Genomic DNA, 21,644 nt, shown 5'->3' with positions numbered 1-21,644 from the left:
CCACCAGGCTCCTCCGTCCATGGGATTTTCCAGGCAAGAGTACTGGAGTGGGGTGCCATTGCCTTCTCTGAAATTAGGTAGGGTAAGTGATTAATAACAAGATAATAAAATATAACAAGTATAGCAATATATTGTAATAAAAGTTATGTGAATGTGGCCTCTCATAATTTAAAACATAAAAAATATTTACTTTTGGAGTTTTTCATTTAATATTTTCTGATTGAGGTTGACTTCAGGTACCCAAAACTGAGGAAAGCAAAACTGTGGATATGAGGGATGACTGTAAAATTTAGAGGCAGACCTGGGAGTGTGGGGTAGGAGACCGCTGAGGTAGGAACCAACAATGAGTGGAGAAACACAATGGTTTGGAAAGACAATCAGTTCCAGAACATTGGAAAACCTTGAGTCTGAACTTCATTTGGTAAGCAATGAGGGAGGTGTTTTGAGTTTAAAAATGACACTGGCAATATCATCTGGCAGGAGTCACTAAGTAGGAGGCTCCTGACTAGCAAAAGAGAATCCAGTTGAAGGTTGGGAATGAGAAAGAGAGGGTACAACTCTGACTCCAGGGGATGTGGGAGGAAGGGGGAAAGTGGGAGGAGGCAGAGAGTGGAAACAGATTTCAGGAAGAATAGCATGAAGATGAAAAGCTGGAAAGCGGAATCTCTTTAAGAGAGCATATGTTTTAAGTGGAGCTCACTTGGAGATGTACAACATAAATGGGAAAGATGCTGTAGACAGCAGCAAAGAGTGAAAAAGAGCAATCATTTTTTGGGCTGTGTTTCAAAAGTCAGGAGAAGAGACAGATCCTCAGGGGTTGGGGTAAAGGTGAGAAGGAAATGAAAAATGTTGAAAAAGATAGTATAAAATGTAAGATGCATTCATACATTACTGGTGGCATTATAATTGCAAAACATTTACGGAAAGCAAAGAATTTTTGTGTAATAATAATACAAAAGCACTAATGAAATCAGCTTGGAAACGACAAAGACAAAACATACATATGTGTGTATATATACATAGGTATGTATGTATGTATATACATACATTTCTCTATTTTAACTGGATTTTACCTAGACAGATCATAAACATATTTCCTATTTTTACCATCAATTTTATTATTCCATGAAAGATGCTAATCATTAGTTCAATATTTCCATGAAGCTAAATGTTCAATGACTATAATACCTGAAGATTAGTTTTATTTTCTCTGGGGCCACAATTTGGAAGAGAATAAAATAACTTATGTTCATTATTTATGAATGAAAACATAAGGATACTGACTGAGCAACTTAACAACAACAATACAGACTTTGATTTTAATGGCACACATTTATCCATTAGGATATGATCCATGAAAATGTAAACGAGACACCTTACTTGTGCTTAACCCTCATTCTCAGCAACATTTTTCTCTACAGTGATGGGAAAGAAACAGAATTAACTATTAAAAACAACCAAGTAATTATGTTAGAAAGCTGTGAAACAAATGTGCACGTTATGTCCCTTGAGAATTTGCATTAGAACATCTTTGAGTGAAGTAAGCCAGAAAGAAAAACACCAATGCAGTATACTAACGCATATATATGGAATTTAGAAAGATGGTAACAATAACCCTGTGTACGAGACAGCAAAAGAGACACTGATGTATAGAACAGTCTTATGGACTCTGTGAGAGAGGGAGAGGGTGGGAAGATTTGGGAGAATGGCATTGAAACATGTAAAATATCATGTATGAAACGAGTTGCCAGTCCAGGTTCGATGCACGATACTGGATGCTTGGGGCTGGTGCACTGGGACGACCCAGAGGGATGGAATGGGGAGGGAGGAGGGAGGAGGGTTCAGGATGGGGAACACATGTATACCTGTGGCGGATTCATTTTGATATTTGGCAAAACTAATACAATTATGTAAAGTTTAAAAATAAAATAAAATTAAAAAAAAAAAGAATGAAACAAAAAAAAAAAACACAAAAAAACAAAAATGCTTCGAGAAAAAAAAAAAAAGAACATCTTTGCATCAGAAGACACTTGATCCAGACATTTTAATTTATATCTTTTAAACATACATATTCTGGTAAGAAGAAATTACCTTCAGCTTTTCTTCAAGCTCTGTGAGAGAGCTACATAATTCAGTGACAGATTCAAGAACTTCTTTGTGTTTGGCCACTATTTTCTCAGCATATTTCTGTCCTTCTTCAAAACCTGGGGAGAAGAAGGGTTAAAACCATTTTTAAAGGTCAAATCCTTAGCAGAAAAAAAAATCCCAGGCTAAATCCCATAAATTAATCCCATTAATTTATCCCAGTGTCTGACACTGGGCCTATAGATAGTAAGCACTTACTAAATACTTGTTGAATAGACAAAAGCATCATTGGAAAACCCAAGTATTCTAGAAAAATGGTTACATTTGCTGTACCACGTCCCTCTTATGTAACCTAAATAGTGTTGCTATATTAATATTCATAAAGCTCCACTCTAACCTCTTTTCTCCTTTTCAAAACATTCAGCTGTTCTTCACTACTTAGAAAGTATACAGTCAAGGCCCTCTGTGATATGGTTTCAACCTGCCTCTCTCAAAAATATATCTCCCTAATTCCTTCACATACTTAATATCTGACCAAACTGAACTAGCAACTTTTCTCTCAAAATCCCCACAGCCACTGACTATTCTTTCCTGTATGGGGAAAGAGTACCCATACCCCTGTGTCTGTGGGGATAAATCCTACTCACTCTTCAAGGTCTACCTCCAATGTCAAGATCTTAGTGGAAATATTCTTCATCTTTACCAACTGGATTTTCCTCTCCCTACTGGAGTAATAATACAAGTATCTATTGTGTAGTGAGTGCATCTTATTTGCCTGTGGCTAGGCACTTTATATGGAGAAGGCAATGGCACCCCACTCCAGTACTCTTGCTTGGAAAATCCCATGGACGGAGGAGCCTGTTAGGCTGCAATCCATGGGGTCGCTAAGAGTTGGACACGACTGAGTGACTTCACTTTGACTTTTCACTTTCATGCATTGGAGAAGGAAATGGCAGCCCACTCCAGTGTTCTTGCCTGGAGAATCCCAGGGACGGGGGAGCCTGGTGGGCTGCCATCTATGGGGTCGCACAGAGTCGGACACGACTGAAGTGACTTAGCATAGCATAGCATAGGCACTTTATATGCATTAGCTAACAAAACCTTCCTCTAGAAGGTTCTACTGCATTGTCCAAATGAGGAATCCCAGGCTCAAAAGAGCTCTTCAGGTAACCCAGACAATAATTGAAAGAGCAGAGATTTAACTGGACTACTGGACTCCACAGCTCAGACTAAAATGGTATTGTACATTGTTATAGACTGAATTGTGTCCACCTGCTGTTGCTGCTGCTGCTGCTAAGTCACTTCAGTTGTGTCTGACTCTGCGCAACCCCATAAACGGCAGCCCACCAGGCTCCCCCGTCCCTGGGATTCTCCAGGCAAGAACACTGGAGTGGGTTGCCACTTCCTTCTTCAATGCATGAAAGTGAAAAGTAAAAGTGAAGTCGCTCAGTCATGTCCAACTCTCAGCGACCCCACGGACTGCAGCCCATCAGGCTCCTCCATCCATGGGATTCTCCAGGCAAGAGTACCAGAGTGGGGTGTCCCACCTAAAATTCATATATTGAAAACTCAACCTCCAGTATCTCAGAATGTAACATTATTTGGAGATGAGGTCTTTAAAGGGAGATAAAGTTAAAAATTGGCATCACGAGGGTGGGGTGCCAATTCATTATGATTGGTGTTCTTAAGAGAAGATCAGAGAACCTGGGGTGCTTGTGCACAGAGGGATGCCTATGTGAAGAGGGAGCAAGAAAAGAGAAGCCTTGGTAAAAACCAACTCATTGAGTTCCTTGATCTTAGACTTCCAGCCTCTGGAACTTTGAAGAAATTAGTTTTTGTGATTTAAGCTACCCAGTATATGGTATTTTGTTATGGCAGTTCTAGCAAACACACATTTTAGACCTTTGTCACTGCATTTACCATATTGTGACTTCTAGGCACAGACTGTGGATTCCTGAATGATGGAAATGGGTTGTATAGGTCTTTATATCAATCACAGCTCCATAGTATCACCTAATGGCAGAAAGTGAAGAGGAACTAAAGAACCTCTTGATAAAGGTGAAAGAGGAGAGTGGAAAAAGCTGGCTTAAAACTCAACATTCAAAAAACTAAGATCATGGCATCTAGTCTCATCACTTCATGGTAAATTGATGGGGAAAAATGGAAACAGTGGCAAACTTTATTTTCTTGGGCTCCAAAATCACTGCAGACAGTGACTGCAGCCTTGAAATTAAAAGACGCTTGCTCCTTGGAAGAAAAGCTGTGACAAACCTAGACAGAATATCAAAAAGCAGAGACATCACTTTGCTGACAAGGTCTGTATAGTGAAAGCTATGGTTTTTTCAGTAACCATGTATGGATGTGAGAGTTGGACCATAAAGAAGACTGAGCATCAAAGAATTGAAGCTTTTGAACTGTGGTGATGGAGAAGACTCTTGAGAGTCCATTTGGACAGAAAGGAGATAAAATCAGTCAGTCCTAAAGGAAATCAACCCTGAATATTCATTGGCAGGACTGTTGCTGAAGCTGAAGCTCCAATACTTTGGCCACCTGATGTGAAGAACTAACTCACTGGAAAAGACCCTAATTGAGGGCAGGAGGAGAAGTGGGTGACAGAGGATGAGACGGTTGGATGGCATCACTGACTCAATAGACATGAGTTTGAGGAAATTCCAGGAGATAGTGAACAACAGGGAAGCTTGGTGTGCTGCAGTCCACAGGGTTGCAAAGAGTCAGACATGGCTTAGCGACTGAGCAAAGTATGTAATAGGTACTCAAAAATTGTTTTGAGATAAATTTATTTGTATTAAAATTCTAGGTTCAATAATGATGCAAGATGATATACTATTCCTTAAGTATCTTACCTGATGCAAATTCTAAAAAATGCAGAGCTTCCAAACTGAACAGATGAAAACTCATGCTGTTCATTTATTCATTCAATGATTCATTAGGTCATCAAATAATTGTTAGGCACTTAGTATGTACCATGAAGCAGTGAATTAACAGGCAAAATCCCTTTTCTCAAGGAGCTTATACTCCAATAAGGAGAGCCAGATGACCACATATAACCATACAATATGTCAGTTGGTGATAAGGCCAGGAATAGAAACAAGGCAGAAAGTGGGATTTTGCAAGACAGGAGGATAATCGCAACTTTTATGGGATCTTTGTGCTGAACTTCAATAGGCACTTAAACCTAGTGATAAAATATGTTTCTCTTACCCTCAAGGAGCTTATGCTCAGTTGAGAAGACAGACAAATGAAAAGGTAATTATGCTACAGTGTAAAAATATAATAACTGAAGAAAACATAAGCCACTTCATGGGAGTGGAGTGCCTCCAAAATTTTTTAGTACACTTATACAGTAGGAATGAAACATAACATTAGTTTTCTTTAATTTTTCAATTCATATTTTATTATTATTATTATTTTTTTTTTTGGTGTTTGCATTCACTTTTTTTTTTTTTTCAATTTTATTTTATTTTTAAACTTTACATAACTGTATTAGATTTGCCAAATATCAAAATGAATCCGCCACAGGTATTATTTTTATGTATTTACCATTTCCTTTGGAAAATCATTACTAATTCATTCTCATTAATTTAGTATTAGCTAATGCAATAGATGCAATAGCCAAATTTTTATGGCTATCCATGGAGAGTGAGTGCTTCATGTAACAAGAGAGACTATCCATCTGGCAGCAGCTGTGGGCAGCCAAATGAAGCACCGTTGCTCCATCTTTTGGGGCTAGGTAGGCCCTGTCACTAGGAATTACTCTTGTTAATTACCTTGTAGTTAACAGTGTCAAGAAATTCATGAAATTATTCTTCTTGCACCCTCAAGGACTGTCACCCTCGAATGGGCATTTTAAATGGGGGCCTTCTTCACATGGAAAGGCTTTTCAGACCAACAGTCATGGAGAAGAGGAAAGCACAATCCGTGAGATGATGATTTGAATTCTCCCATTTATTCCACAGGGCTTCCCAGGTGGCTCAATGGTAAAGAATCTGCCTGCGGTGCAGGAGACACCAGAGACATGGGTTTGATCCCTGCATTGGGAAGATCCCCTGGAGGAGGAAATGGCAACCCACTCCAGTATTTTCACCTGGAGAATCCCATGGGCAGAGGAGCCTGGTGGGCTACAGTTCCTAGGGTTGCAAAGAGTCAGACATGACTGAGCACACACGCACTATTTATTCCACAAATGAGAGGAAGACAAGGGAAGACCTTCCATCCCTTTCTTATATCCACAAACCTTAATCCTCATAGAAACATGAGGGCTGGAGACCTCAGACTTAGCTTTCTACCTACTTCAAGGACTATGGGAGTTGTGTATAGTTTTGAGGACTCACTCTAATCGAAATTAGATTTCATTTTTGTCTACATAAGCTGATTACTATTCTGGTTTTAATTGGGGAGAAAGGGAAGAGAGAAGGAGGGCTTACACATGGTCATTAAAAATCCACATGCTTTCATCTCCTGCAGCCAGGAGTTCCTTCCTCTATTCCCTATTATTCACTTTTGCTCTTATCGTGAACCTTTTCCCAGAATAGGCTGGCGTAGTGAGGACCCTGAGGGCTTGCCATGCTCTGCTGTCTGCTAGGTTCACTAGAAATTTGTCCAGTGGTGAATCAATGGGTATCGTAACAGAGACTTCACCATATAAGCGCTGAGCGAGGTCACTGATCTCCTGAATCCTTTCTTCTTGCTGAGGCACTGAAGGTGTGATAAACTTTTTGAACTGCTGGTGGAGGATCTCCACTGCTTCCTTGGTCTTGCACTCTGTGGAATACTTTCCAACTCTTACAACCGTGGCACTTGCATCTTCATACCAAAAGTGACACTAAATTAAAATGGGAGAAATCACAGATTAAAGACACACTATCCTCCCAAATTTCTTCATTTTGCCCACTGAGGTAATTAATGTGAACTCTTTTTAAGTCCTAAGAAACGAAACATCACAGCATGATCATATACTTTTGCACTTGGAAATTAGAGTCAGATAAGAAAGTATGGAAATCAATTTGATTTTTCTGCTTTCTTAGATTTGCCTGAAATATAATTCCTAAGAGAAAAGTTGCAGACTTACAAGAACAGGCATTCTAAAAAAAAACCATATGGCACTAAAAAGAATCCAAATATCAGCTAAAGGTAAGAAAAAGCTCAAACACACAAAATTCAGCCTATTTAATTGAAATCATTAACAATATATGGATAAAGTATTGCCCAAATAACACCCCAACAAATAAATTCTTTTAGGAATAAGATTTAGTCTGTAGATGGAGGAAATATCATTTGAAGACTAGCATTTGACCTTTTCTTGATAGAAAATAGTCATATTTTCAAAGCATAGTGGAGAATTGAGATAGTTTCTCACTAAAAATAAATAACTGTGATGAAAGAAATGTGTCTGACCAAGGCCAGAAGCACTTATGCTGAGTGAGAAATAGAAACACATGACTGTTAGGAGTTGGCTTTAAATAAGTGCCATAGAAGTACAGCAAACCTATACATCAGATATGGAAGAATGATTATTTCAATCCCCCTAATGTGGTGTTAAATCTAAAAGCTCTATTGCACTACTGCGAAAGAGAGATGTTTTGTAACTCAGAATTATGGGCTACAAAAAATGCTCAAGAACTTCAAGTGTAGAGTTTCTTCACTATGAAGTGTGCAAATAATGACTTTAACTTGCCAATTTCATATAATTTATGTATACTTTGCCATTTGTCCTCTTGATAAAAATGAAATAATACCAATAAGAATTTTTATACCTGAAAAATCCAATTAGCAACTTTCTCTCTAAACATTCTCAAATTCTGTGAAATAAGTCATTATTGATTATTTTAGCAGATATCCAACAGTTAATATAATTAACTCCATGATGATTAAACATCTTGAGTTGACAAGGTTGTGGAGAAATGAGAATTTCTCGTATGTTGCTGGTAAGAAGAGTTAAATTAGTAAAATCTTTCCAAAGAGCAAGTGGACAATACAATCAAAACCATGTAACATGTATCCCTTTGGTACAGCAATTCTGCATTAGGAAGTTATCCTAAGGATATAATCATGAAAAGGAGCGTGATGCACAAATTTAATGACAGTAATAGCTAATGCAGTGTTGTTCTAAGCAACAGAGAAATTTTTTTAAAAATTACAATACAGATAACATGACAACAAGAAGAGAATACCTCTTCTATCAACTCCTGGAGATGCTCGGTCAGGTCCAAATTCTTCCTGTAATCTGTTACAACTTTGTCAAATTCATCCACATGCTTCTGCAAATCCCTCATGGCTTCCAAAAGGATATTCACTTTATTATTTGGATAATTTAAGAAAGAAGTTTTATTCTCAACTTTTTCCATTTTCCTTTTCAAAGCCTGGTCCAAAAAAAAAAAAATTAATGACGGTCAGTTTTTATTTACTCAGCTAGTTAGTAATTAAATATTGAGGGAAAAACTTTGAAAAACTTTTACAGCTTCCTTCATTTAATATGTTAAAATCATAATTATTAAAACACATTTTGGAAAGAATAGGTTTCCTTTCAGATAGTTTATTGACTCAGCATTCAGCAAATATAGAGAAAATTTACTCTATACCAGGATCTATTCCATAGTTTGAGAATGCTATGATTTTTTAAAAAAGAAAAAAATCATAAAATCAAATATTTTATTGTACTCAGCTCACTGTCTCCTGAGAAAGCAATCAAATTAGCCAGCATAAGCAATAATCAGGAAAGGTATTAGGGCCTGCAGCAACAGTGGAAGAAGCTTCTGATATAGGTGGGTGCAAGGAAAGAAAAAGGGATGTACAGGAGGTGTGTGTGTGTGTGTGTGTGTGTGTGTGTGTAGCAGGGACAATGGGAGCAATGAGGCTGGACAGGTTTGGCAGAGATCATTCTAGAGCTGCTTCAAGAGATAAATCAATAAATTATGTATTTTATATGAAGCACCCAATTGTTATAAAAACTAAAACTATCTTTTCAGTTCTAATGGTATAAAAAAAGCCTAAGGGTTAGGCATTTAGAATTGAAATGCAAAATAATTTTGCAATAATTGTAGCATATACACACACACACACACACACACAAGTATCTTCTATTACCTGTAGTTTTTCAGCATATATATCCACTTGTTGAATTTGGTATTTGAGAGCTTTTAGATTTCGAGCTTTTTCATTTTTCTTAGTGTAATTAAACTTCAAATTGTTGAATTTCTTTTTTATTTCTTTGAATGATTCTTTGAGCTACAGTTCAATAAAAAGAAACCGGTGATTTCCTTAAAATGAGAACATTGATATTCATTTGCAGTAATCAAGATGTCTGTACTTCAAAATCTTCACAACCTTTGAAATGTATTCAGAGTGATTTTAAATAGAAAGCAAGTCTGCTAAGTGAATATATAATGTGAATTTAAACATATTCCCCAAGTGTAGGTAATTATAAATTATTCTTAGTATTTTTTGACTTGTAATTTATAATTAGGATTACAGTTATAGAACATCCTTTGGCCTTCAAACAAGAATGATTTTAATATGTGATAGATTTTTAACAACTCTAATTTTCTTATTTGTATTTATTTGACATTATTTTACAACTCATTCTAGTCTCTCTGTGCTAATATTTGTCTCAGATCCTTCCATATCCAGTGCTCTTACAGTTATCATGAATAAACTTATTAAGTCTCCCAGGAGCTGTTCATGTTGCAGAGGTCAGTGGTGTGTTAACATTTAGCCCAATGAGGACATTAATGAGGTAGACAAGGAGACCCAGTATGAGAGTCAGTAGGAAAAGGGCTGTATTTGTTCAAATCCAATTAAAAACTATTTCTCATGGACAGTTTCCAGAAGAGATTTACTTCTTAGATATAAATCATTAACTTCAGAGAGCCTTCAGAAATGGAATGTAAAGTGACAGTTGTTGCCTAGGGTGGCGACGCTAACTTGTGCATGAACAGAGTACGTGGCTGCACCCTGAAAACAGGGCATAGATGATGACTCTCTTAAAAACAAACAGTTCAGCTCTATCGGTGAAGCAAAATTCTAAGCAGTCTAGTTCAATTAACCACACTGCTTTCTGGGCCCTTCTCCAGATTCAAGAAGGATAAACACATTGACAGGAAACTCACTCCATAATGTCAGCAAAGAGAAGTACAGAGAAAATATAAAGCATCTCAGATTATATGGGAGCATTTAACAGCCAAGAATGAACAATGTCATGGTTGATAAATTTGAGCTATGACAAGAAGTCAGGAAAACATTAAAATTCTTTTCAGTGACAGCAAGTAAATTATTTGGGAGGGAATAAAGGTTGTGCACATGCTGGATTTTAGGTTTAAAATGCAGAAAAACTATCTGCCCGAGAAAATGCTCATCTTCTCAATTCTTATTTCAAATTCTGCATATTATAAAGACAAAACTTTGATCTTTAACACTTTCTGAAAACTGATGCTGCTGCTAAGTTGCTTCAGTCATGTCCGACTCTGTGCAACCCCATAGACGGCAGCCCACCAGGCTCCTCTGTCCATGGGATTTTCCAGGCAAGAACACTGGAGTGGGTTGCCATTGCCTTCTCCGCTTTCTGAAAAGAGCAATCAATAAAGCCCTAATTGCATACATGGAAACTATTATACTGATTAAATTTTTGCATTTGCTATACCTATACTTCATCAGTGTTATTTATATGATAAATAAAAGTGTTGAGCATTAGCTTTAAACTACAAGCACAGAGACCACATAAAATATTCCAATTGATAAATCAATAATATTATAAAGGAATGGAAAGAATTATAACTTCAAAATTTGAAAACTATTCCTCCAATAGAACTCAGAAAAATATTTAAAAGATAATATTCAGCTGATATGTTTACAAAATAAAAAATTCATATTTAAATTTTTTGACAGTGGATGTGTTAAAATGTGTGTGTTTTGATATTAGTGGGAAAGCACAAATGAGGACAATTTTATGAGGTTAAGATATGAAGAGATAGTAGTACAACAATGTGAGTGCCCTAAAATCACTTATATGTACTCCTAAAAGGGTTAAGATGGTAAATTTTATGTGATGTGTCATTCACTACAGTTAAAAATACAATTTTTATTTGTAATAACAATAAATAAAGTAAAATAAAAAGAAAGGAAAAATATGTACAGTCACTAACATGTATCCATCAGAAAAAAAAAATTTTATATTCTTTTTTTCCCATGACTGTACCATAACATATATTATAGACTTCAGTCTGGACAAAGGAAGAGGGACTCTGTCATCGACCTGATAACCACTGAGTTATGCCCACTTGTTTAAATGGGAAAAAAATCAACATCTATTTGAAAACTATGTGATAAATGAAGAAAGGCTGAGCCTTACCCTTTTAATTCTAAGTGATGACATTTAAAGTTTACCTTGGATTAAGAAGTTTGAGGCTGATAAATGATAAGTGCAATTTTATTTCTGTTTGCCTTAGAATGTACGTACTTTCACTGAAGATGATTTATAAGGCCAAAGAATGTTCATGGTGAAATGGGATCAGTTTCTTTCTGACATATGATCTCCTTTGACAAACTTGCTGGCACTTCTCTCTTTTGGTCCCACTGGAAATCCATTTAAATCCTGAATCTTTCCCAGCTCAAATTCAGGACTATTGCAGATACAAGTTGAAGGCAGCAAGCATGAATTACCTTCAGCAACCAGATTTTCAGAAAAAATCTAGCCATGTCTAATTTTCTTACCTGTGCATTCTAATATGAAAAGTTAACTTCCCATCTAATACCCATATAACTTGTTTATATGTATTTTTTTTTTTTAAAAAAACTGAATGCCATGGTTGCTCGGCTGTGGTATCACCGTTCATGCATGCAGCTGTTTTAAACTTTAGTTAGCTGATCAACAATGGGGAATGGTGGAGATGGCCAAGACAACTGCTCAACCAGAGCACAGAAAGAAGGAAAACCACCCAAAACTTGGGGCAAGGATAAGTTTACCCTATTCAAAATCTTTAAATGTTGTTATAATTTGTATTGATAAAATTTCTGAAAGTCTTAAGAAAATCAGGAGAAAGATACTTTTTCAAATGCACAGTGTGATTTTCCTATCTTTCCACTTGTCCAGCTCCTCCATAGTTGCTGTAGAATATAGCTGTAATTAGGAAAAAAATCATTAAGACTTAAAACTGCAGTTCTTTTGAAACTAACATAATGAGCATTTTCACCAAATTTCCCAGGGAGCAGAAAACTTCTCTCAGGGTTAGACATAAACAAAACTTCTTAGGGAAGAAGCAAAAGGGAACAAAATGGGTAACAAAGAGGCTGGCTTGCTATTTTATTTTGTCTTGACGAAGCTGGCTGAGGCTGCTTTGGCACAAGGGTGCATTATTTGTGAGTCTGTTGTTGGCAAGGCCACTTTACGTGTGGGACATGGGACATTTTAAAACTAAGACAATGTCTTTAAAACAAAAGCCTTTCATTAGAACTATGGCACATGACTAGCCAGAAGCAAAAATACAAAACAAGTAGTTCATGTCTCTTAATGTCCATTTCATGAGCTTTATTTTTTGCCCACCATTTTTGCCTACTCCAGAAAAAAAAAAGTTTTCTGATGCTCATTTTCAGTAACAGAAAGAAGGCTCTAATGTTATAACACCCCAGGGAGGCTTCATTTGAAATGAAGTGGTCCCAGACTCCTAATTTAACCCAAGTGACTAGCTACAACTATTAATGGTAACTTTAGCTTTAGTTCTGGAGAGATTTCAGGACCAGACTTTCTTGGCCTCCTCCTGTTCAGCAACCACATGACTGTCTTCCTGCGCTTACGACCAGTCTTGTAGAAGCAGAAAGTGGGGCAGCTTGGAAAGAGGAGACAATTGCTCCATTTTAAATTGCAGGTGGCAGCATTTCTCAGTAATAGCTAGTCATCCGTGCTGCAAATTTTGTGTGCTCACAATATATTTACATTTTATTTTCTGAACACGATAACCATGATTTGAAAAGTTCAGCTTTTTATCTTCTACAGTAAGAAGAGTAGTTTTGCAGCTGTGAAACACCAAACTTCCAACAGATTTTAACCCAATGGAATGGACATTTCAGAACAAATTATAGTCTTTTCTATCCTCTTATAAATGCCAACTAAATGGACCCACACTGGGGCCTAGTGATGAGCAGTTGTGATTGTGAAGGCCCTTGGGCTTTAAGTTGCCCAAACTATTAGTTTCCTAAGGACTGTTGTGCTCTATGGCTTGGCAGACAGTAGTCACAGAGTAATATTAGTTGAATGATGATAATTTAGGTTTTCCTTAAAATGATGAATTAAGATCATCAATCTGAAAAATAGTAATTAACTGCACTATTCCATAGTGCTGCCTCATCTATGCCCTCTTTTTCTGCTTTCTTTCCTGCCAGTTGGTGGCTGCCCATAGTCATTTGTCAAAAGCAAAAAACACACAATGTCAGAGGGTTTTCCTGGTGGCTCAGTGGTAAAGAACCCGCGTGCCAATGCAGGAGACGTGGGTTTGATCCCTGGTTCAGGAAGATCCCCTGGAGAAGGAAACAGCACCCCACTCTAGTATTCTTGCCTGGGAAATCCCATGGACGGACAACCCTCATGGGCTACAGTCCATGGGGACACACAGAGTCCGAAATGACTTAGAGACTAAATAACAACAATGTAAGGAAAGGAGAACATCAAGGCTGTATATTGTCACCCTGCTTATTTAACTTATATGTAGAGTTCAGTTCAGTTCAGTTGCTCAGTAGTGTCTGACTCTTTGCAACCTCATGAACCTCAACACGCCAGGCCTCCCTGTCCATCACCAACTCCCAGAGTTTACCCAAACTCATGTCCATTGAGTTGGTGATGCCATCTAACAATCTCATCCTCTGTCGTCCCCTTCTACTCCTGCCTTCAATCTTTCCCAACATCAGGGTTTTGGTTTTTTTTTTCAAATGAGTCAGCTCTTTGCATCAGGTGGCCAAAATATTGGAGTTTCAGGTTGAACATCAGTCCTTCCAATGAACAACCAGGACTGATTTCCTTTAGGATGGACTGGTACATCTCATGATGTACTCTGCATATAAGTTAAATAAGCAGGGTGATAATATACAGCCTTGACGTACTCCTTTTCCTATTTGGAACCAGTCTGTTGTTCCATGTCCAGTTCTAACTGTTGCTTCCTGACCTGCATACAGGTTTCCCAAAAGGCAGGTCAGGCAGGTCAGGTGTATGCAGAGTACATCATGAGAAACGCTGGGCTGGATGAAGCACAAGCTGGAATCAAGATTGCCCAGAGAAATATCAATAACGTCAGACATGCAGATGACACCACCCTTATGGCAGAAAGCAAAGAAGAACTAAAGAGTCTCTTGATGAAAGTGAAAGAGGAGAGTGAAAAAGTTGGCATAAAGCTCAACATTCAGAAAACTAAGATCGTGGCATCCAGTCCCATCACTTCATGGCAAATAGATGGGGAAACAGTGGCTGACTTTATTTTTGGGGGCTCCAAAATCACTACATTTGAAAAGACCCTGATGCTGGGAAAGATTGAAGGTGGGAGGAGAAGGGGACGACAGAGGATGAGATGGTTGGATGGCATCACTGACTCAGTGGACATGAGTTTGGGTAAACTCTGTGAGTTGGTGATGGACAGGAAAGCCTGGCATGCTGCAGTCCATGGAGTCATAAAGAGTCGGACACAACTGAGCGACTGAACTGAACCAAGTGTTATTCATTGTGTATGTATCTATGGCAGCAGCATCCCTGTATTCTAACTTATTGCTGCTAATCTGCCTTATCTCCTTGGAACTAAATGACAGAAGAATAAAAGAATCTGTGTAACTGGAACAAGAAAATATGACATATGGAATACATACAAACATACATACATATATATTAATATGTGTGTGTGTGTGTGTGTGTGTGTGTATATTCCATTTCTTTCCTGATGGGTAAGGTGTTGGTACAGTGTAAAAATTTCAGGCTGAAGTAACATAATTATACGAAAACTTCTGTTTGCAAAATTTACTTTGAGAAAATGAATACCAACCCAATTCTGTCATTACTATTCTTCTCTGCAAGGTAATTGTTTGTGACCCATAATGAGAATCCAGTGACAAATTTCCATTAACATAATGTAAATGTAAAGGAAATTTTTTGGTCAGGTTGCAAGAAGAAAACACGTTTAATATTAAGTTATTAAATTTCTAGAGAAGTGTAAAGAATAAGGAACTGATGATGTTCTGTCATGTAATAAGGCAAAGAACATCTATAATGCTTTGTGTATTAACAACTTATTTATACTGCCAGGCAAGAAAATGTATAGTGAGATTTAACATTCATGCATACAAATATATGAGTGGAAAAAACCTCCACAAAATCTGGCAGTATGAAGGTTGTGTTTTTTAGTAGACAGTTCAAAGTCAGTGAAACTTCAAGAAGCACTTTAAATGCATTGGAAGCAAAATACTGAGTTTCAAAATCAACTAAAAAAATCAAATGCTCGGTCTACTTCTCTGAAGGGGTACCTGACTATATTTTTTTATGTAAAAAAATTATTGTAATATATTGATTTATGGTAAAGCATCTGCCTGCAGTGCAGGAGACCTGGGTTTGATCCCTCGGTTGGGAAGATCCCCTGGAGAAGGAAATGGCAACCCACTCCAGTACTCTTGCCTGGAAAATCCCATGGACGGAGGAGCTTGGTAGGCTGCAGTCCATGGGGTAGCTAGGAGTTGGACATGACTGAGCGACTTCACTTTCACTTTTCACTTTCATGCATTGGAGAAGGAAATGGCAACCCACTCCAGTACTCTTGCCTGGAGAATCCCAGGGATGGGGGAGCCTGGTGGGCTGCTGTCTCTGGGGTCGCACAGAGTTGGACATGACTGAAGCGACTTAGCAACAGCTGGGAAAATTAGTCAACCACCTGTAAAAGAATGAAACTAGAACACTTTCTAACACCATACACAAAAATAAACTCAAAATGGATTAAAGATCTAAATTTAAGACCAGAAACTATTAAACTCCTAGAGGAAAACATAGGCAGAACATTCTCTGACATAAATCACAGCAAGATCCTCTATGACCCACCTCCCAGAGTAAATGGAAATAAAAGCAAAAATAAATGGGACCTAATTAAACTTAAAAGCTTTTGCACAGCTAAAGAAACTAAAAGCAAGGTGAAAAGACAGACTTCAGAATGGAAGAAAATAATAGGAAACAAAGCAATTGACAAATAATTAATCTCAAAAATATCCAAGCAGCTCATGCAGCTCAATACCAGAAAAATAAATGACCCAATCAAAAAAACGGGCCAAAGAACTAATTTCTCCAAAAAAGACGTACAGATGGCTAATAAATCACATGAAAAGATGATCAACATCCCTCATTATCAGAGAAGGGAAGTCGCTCAGTCGTGTCTGACTCTTTGCGACCCCATGGACTGTAGCTTACAAGGCCCCTCTGTCCATGGAACTTTCCAGGCAAGAGTACTGGAGTGGGTTGCCATTTCCTTCTCCAGGGGATCTTCCCACCCAGGGATTGAACTCGGGTCTCCCGCCTTGAAGGCAGAGGCTTTACCGTCTGAGCCACCAGGGAAGAGATAATGCAAATTAAAACCATAATGAGATACCATCTCACACCAGTCAGAATGGCTGCTATCAAAAAGTCTACAAACAATAAATGCCGGAGAGAGTGTGGAGAAAAGGGAACCCTCTGACATTGTTGGTAGGAATGCAAACTAGTACAGCCACTATGGAGAACAGTGTGGATATTTCTTTAAAAACTGGAAATAGAACTGCCATATGACCCAACAATCCCACTGCTGGGCATATGCATGGAGGAAACCAGAATTGAAAGAGACACTGTACCCCAATATTAATCCCAGCACTGTTTACAATAGCTAGGACATGGAAGCAACCTAGATGTCCACTGACAGAAGAATGGATAAAAAAGTTGTGGTACATATACACAATAGAATATTACTCAGCTATTAAAAAGAATGCATTTGAGTCAGTTCCAATGAGGTAGATGAAACTGGAGTCTATTATACAGAGTGAAGTAAGTCAGAAAGAAAAACACCAATACAGTATGCTGCTGCTGCTGCTGCTAAGTCGCTTCAGTTATGTCCGACTCCGTGCGACCCCATGGACGGCAGCCCACCAGGCTCTGCCATCCCTGGGATTCTCCAGGCAAGAACACTGGAGTGGGTTGCTATTTCCTTCTCCAACGCATGAAAGTGAAAAGTGAAAGTGAAGTCGCTCAGTTGTGTCTGACTCTTTGTGACCCCATGGACTGCAGCCTACCAGGCTCCTCCATCCATGGGATTTGCCAGGCAAGAGTACTGGAGTGGGGTGCCATTGCCTTCTCCACAATACAGTATATTAACGCATATATATGGAATCTAGAAAGATGGTAACGATGACCCTATATACAAGACAGCAAAAGAGACACAGACATAAAGAACAGACTTTTGGACTCTGTGGGAGAATGTGAGGGTGGGATGACGTGAGAGAATATCATTGAAACATGTATATTACCATATGTGAATAGATGGCCAGTCCAAGTTCGATGCATGATACAGGGCACTCAAAGCTGGTGCACTGGGACAACTCAGAGGGATGGGATGGGGAGGGAGGGGGAAGTGGTGTTCGGAACTGGGGGGACACATGTACACCTGTGGCTGATTCATGTCAATGTGTGGCAAATCCACCACAAAATTGTAAAGTAATAGCCTCCAATTAAAATAAATTAATCAATAAAGAAATAATCACAGAGGTTGGGCTAAAATATTCTCATCTCAAAGTTGTATATGACTTATAACAAACTTTTATATAAATATTTTAATATATTAATTCCTGAATAAGAACCTACTGTATAGCACTGGGAACTCTCCTTAACACTCTTTAATGACCTATAGTGGAACATAATCTAAAAAAGAGTATATATATATATATATATATATGTATACCTGATTCAGTTAGTACAGCAGAAACTAACATAACATTGTAAATCAATTATGCTTCAATAAAAAATAATTTTGGATGGCATCACCGACTCGATGGACGTGAGTTTGGGTGAACTCCGGGAGCTGGTGATGGACAGGGAGGCCTGGCATGCTGCAATTCATGGGGTCGCAATGAGTCGGACACGACTGAGTGACTGAACTGAACTGAACTGAAAGGGAAATGATCTCTGATAAAATAAAAACTTCATTTAGTACAGTTTCATAAAATAATTATAAATTGAATATTTGTAAAGGAATAACATCAAATCAGCCAGAGAGATAAATACATCATGTTTTTGAATTAGGTTTTGTGAGTAGACAGATTAAAATTCTATTTTAAATATACAGTTTGTTAAAATAAATGCTTTTGTATTCAATAGAGAAAAAAAGAAAAGAAAGGAGACAGGCCAAAACTTTTTAAGGTCCTTTAAACATGAAACTGTAACTAGTATCAAGCATGAGTTGGATGTGAAGTAGAAGCAAATGAGAAGAATCACTCTGTTAATATTTAAGAACATGTTGTAGGGATATCTGATTCCTAAATCAAACCCACACGTATCTGGTTTCTCGTTCTTGTTCTGGTACAGACAATCCCAGGCGTCCTTGCTATGACTGGAAGGGCCATCTGTCTTCCCAGCCCGCTGGCTTCCAGCACAGGGTCATGACGAGGCAGCCTGTAAATAGAACCACTATGGGAAGGGCCTGAACCACTGTGGGGAGACCCAGGTCCAAAAAGGCCATGGCGCTTCAGGAAGAGGGATGCTGAGCCGCAGGCAGCCAGGAATAACCTTTAGCTTGCTCTCTTCTGCTTTCAATAAAATAGGGCTGAACATCACAGTAGAGACAGATTTTCAGCAAGAAAAGTTTACACATTTTTTTTTTTAAGGAAGAGGAGGAAGATGTAAGCGAAGAAAGAAAACAATTTTAGGAGAAGGTAGTAAAAAAATTATTTCCATGACTATGAATCTAAATTTTACAGCCTTGGGGAGAATCAAGGTTGTTTTTCTTAACAAGATCTGGCTGAAGTGTTGCTAACTGCAGGACGTGACCTGGAAGAGGCCATTCTACTCAGAGGACAGGCTACACCAGGTGTTTAACTCTGAGTGAATAAAGAGTCTCTGGCCCACAGTGGCTCCTGGAACACATACTGGGAGCAGAAACTCCACAGTCCCGTGGCACATTGCTCCACTGAAAATCCGGTGATGCTGGTTTCCCTCCTGCTGAATGGGATCCAAGCGCCCTCTCCTGCTCTCTCCCCCTCTTGCTTTCCTTCCAGTCCTGCTCCTTTCTTGCACTTGCCTTTGGCCAAAAAGGGCTTGACGACCACCCAGGTTTACTCATACTTCAGTCTATGCTCTGATATTGACAACAGTTGATACTCACTGGGCTGAAATTGTGTAACTTGGGCATAAGCAGAACAATCAAGAAGTTTTACTACTTCTTTTCCCCTCCACTCACTTGGCCTTGAGATTAATGGACTTATGTCTTGCTTTCAAAAGAGATAAGTCTAGAATTATGGTACCTTCTGTCCTGCTGTCAGTTCCAGTAAGGAACCGGGGCCCATGCTATCCTTTATTTTTCTCCTAAAACAAGTAAACCTTTGTATGGAAAGTTTCACTAGGGGAGGGTGGCGCTGTAGTTCAGTGTGTGCCTTAGGGAGGCAGGTGGGTAGAATTGAGAGAGAGGAGGTGGAATTGAGATGTATGGAGAGAGGACAGAGAAGGCAATGGCACCCCACTCCAGTACTCTTGCCTGGAAAATCCCATGGATGGAGAAGCCTGGTGGGCTGCAGTCCATGGGGTCACTGAAGGTCGGACATGACTGAGCGACTTCACTTTCACTTTTCACTTTCATGCATTGGAGAAGGAAATGGCAACCCACTCCAGTGTTCTTGCCTAGAGAATCCCAGGGACGGGGGAGCCTGGTGGGCTGCCGTCTATGGGGTCGCACAGAGTCGGACACGACTGAAGCAACTTAGCAGCAGCAGCAGCAGCAGCATGGAGAGAGGAACATGGAAACTTATAATACCATATGTAAAACAGCCGATGGGAATTTGCTGTATGACTCAGGGAACTCAAACAGGGGCTTTATGAGCATCTAGAAAGGTGGGGTAGGGAGGGACATGGGAGGGAGGTTCAGGAGGGAGGGAACATGGGTGTACCTATGGCTGATTCTTATTGATGTATGACAGAAAACCACAAAATTCTGTAAAGCAAATATCCTTCAATTAAAAAAATAAAGGCAATCAAAAAAAAAAATAAAGGCAAACAATAAAAAACAATAAAAAAATGAAGATACCTTTCACCTGTTATTTCTTTTTCTCTAGGAGTTGTTTTGCCAGAGAAGCCACTCGGTTTGACTAAATATGAAAGCAGCCACTTGACTTTAGTGATAATACTTTGTAATCTCTGAGGCAACAAGCTTGCTCCCCTGACCCTTCATCATGAGTCAGTGGAACTTAAATAGCCTCTCAGCAGGCTGGAGCTGGCTGCACCGGGAAGGTGTCACCCTTCTGCCCTGATGAGCTATATCCACTCAAGCAAAACTACTGCTATAAGGGTTTGGGGTGGGTGGGGAGGAGCAAGCAAAAAACCGTAATACTACATTCCAGGGTCTATACACTGACAACATACTGATATCAACAGTTTGGGGAGTTTAAAGTGTACTCTGTACTCAACCTTTCTGAGCCCTGAGGCCACTGCTTGGTAGATTAAAAGGTCAAGGGTAAAAAGAAAGTCTCCTGATTTATTGTGTGTGTGTGTGCATGTGTGTGCACGCACGTGTGTGTGCGTGTGTGTGTGTGTGTTCCCACCTCGCCTATCTCATCCCTTGTAATGCAGAACTCCAGGCTGCGGGTCAGGGCCCGCTCATGGTCCTCGGTCTGGGCTCGCCAGGTCAGACAGTCCCCTTCAAGCATGTCCAGCTGTTGCTGCAGGTTCTTTGCAGAAACGTTAGAGCAGTTCTGAAAATGAGAGAGAAGTGAAAGTGATGAAGGGAACGGTCCAAATGGCAATGAGAACAACATGCTATTTACCTGCATTGTGAAACTTATAAATGACAATAAAGAAAATAAGCTCCTGATTTACCTTAAACTTCTTTGATTTCAGAAGGAAGCCAGACACCAATATCCAATGTTGTGAAAGACAAACTTACATTTTTAGTTTCGAAACTTGAGTTTTGAAGAGTTGCTCATCATACCCAACGCCTCAGAGACACCATTCAATGTAAGGTATAATTTTTACTTCAAAAGGCATAAAATATGCATTAGAAACATTTGGCTTCTACACTGTAATTTTCTTGTCAATTTGAGGTTAGCCTCAGGTTCATTATGCAAGTGCTCCCATCTCTACTCTGTGCAGGGGCTCCTGAAGTTAAAGCCAGACGTGAATTGGAGAACAATTTATACTATTTGTGCAAAGTGAGACGTCTTCCTTGCTCTTTTCTTTTAAAAATAAATCTACTAATGAAACAAAACTCTTTAAAAGAAAGCTCCTTCTTGGGGAAAACAGAGTCTATTAACAGTGACAGAAATTTGGTATTTCTTTCAGATTAACAAAAATCCTTTAGATT

At 38.8% G+C, this 21,644-nt stretch overlaps 1 protein-coding gene across 4 annotated transcripts in view; it reads right to left on the bottom strand.

Annotated features, from left to right (window-relative positions):
* The window catches only part of CCDC141 (coiled-coil domain containing 141), a 213,874-nt gene that overhangs the window by 18,034 nt on the left and 174,196 nt on the right, over nt 1-21,644 (bottom strand). For 3 of the 4 annotated variants that reach the window (XM_055572073.1, XM_055572074.1, XM_055572075.1), the window contains exons 17-21: nt 20,887-21,036; nt 9,190-9,330; nt 8,277-8,465; nt 6,745-6,928; nt 2,092-2,204 (exon numbers count right to left, since the gene is read on the bottom strand). In XM_055572073.1, the coding sequence (XP_055428048.1) occupies nt 2,092-2,204; nt 6,745-6,928; nt 8,277-8,465; nt 9,190-9,330; nt 20,887-21,036 (777 nt within the window). Of the gene's footprint in view, nt 1-2,091; nt 2,205-6,744; nt 6,929-8,276; nt 8,466-9,189; nt 9,331-20,372; nt 21,037-21,644 lie in introns of those variants that run through there. The other variant, XR_008711769.1, reaches the window with a different exon arrangement.

Source organism: Bubalus kerabau, chromosome 3 (assembly GCF_029407905.1).
Source record: "Bubalus kerabau isolate K-KA32 ecotype Philippines breed swamp buffalo chromosome 3, PCC_UOA_SB_1v2, whole genome shotgun sequence".
Taxonomy (NCBI): Eukaryota; Metazoa; Chordata; class Mammalia; order Artiodactyla; family Bovidae; genus Bubalus; species Bubalus kerabau.
The sequence above is the reverse complement of the archived record's forward strand: the minus strand, read 5'-3'. Positions and strand labels throughout refer to the sequence as shown.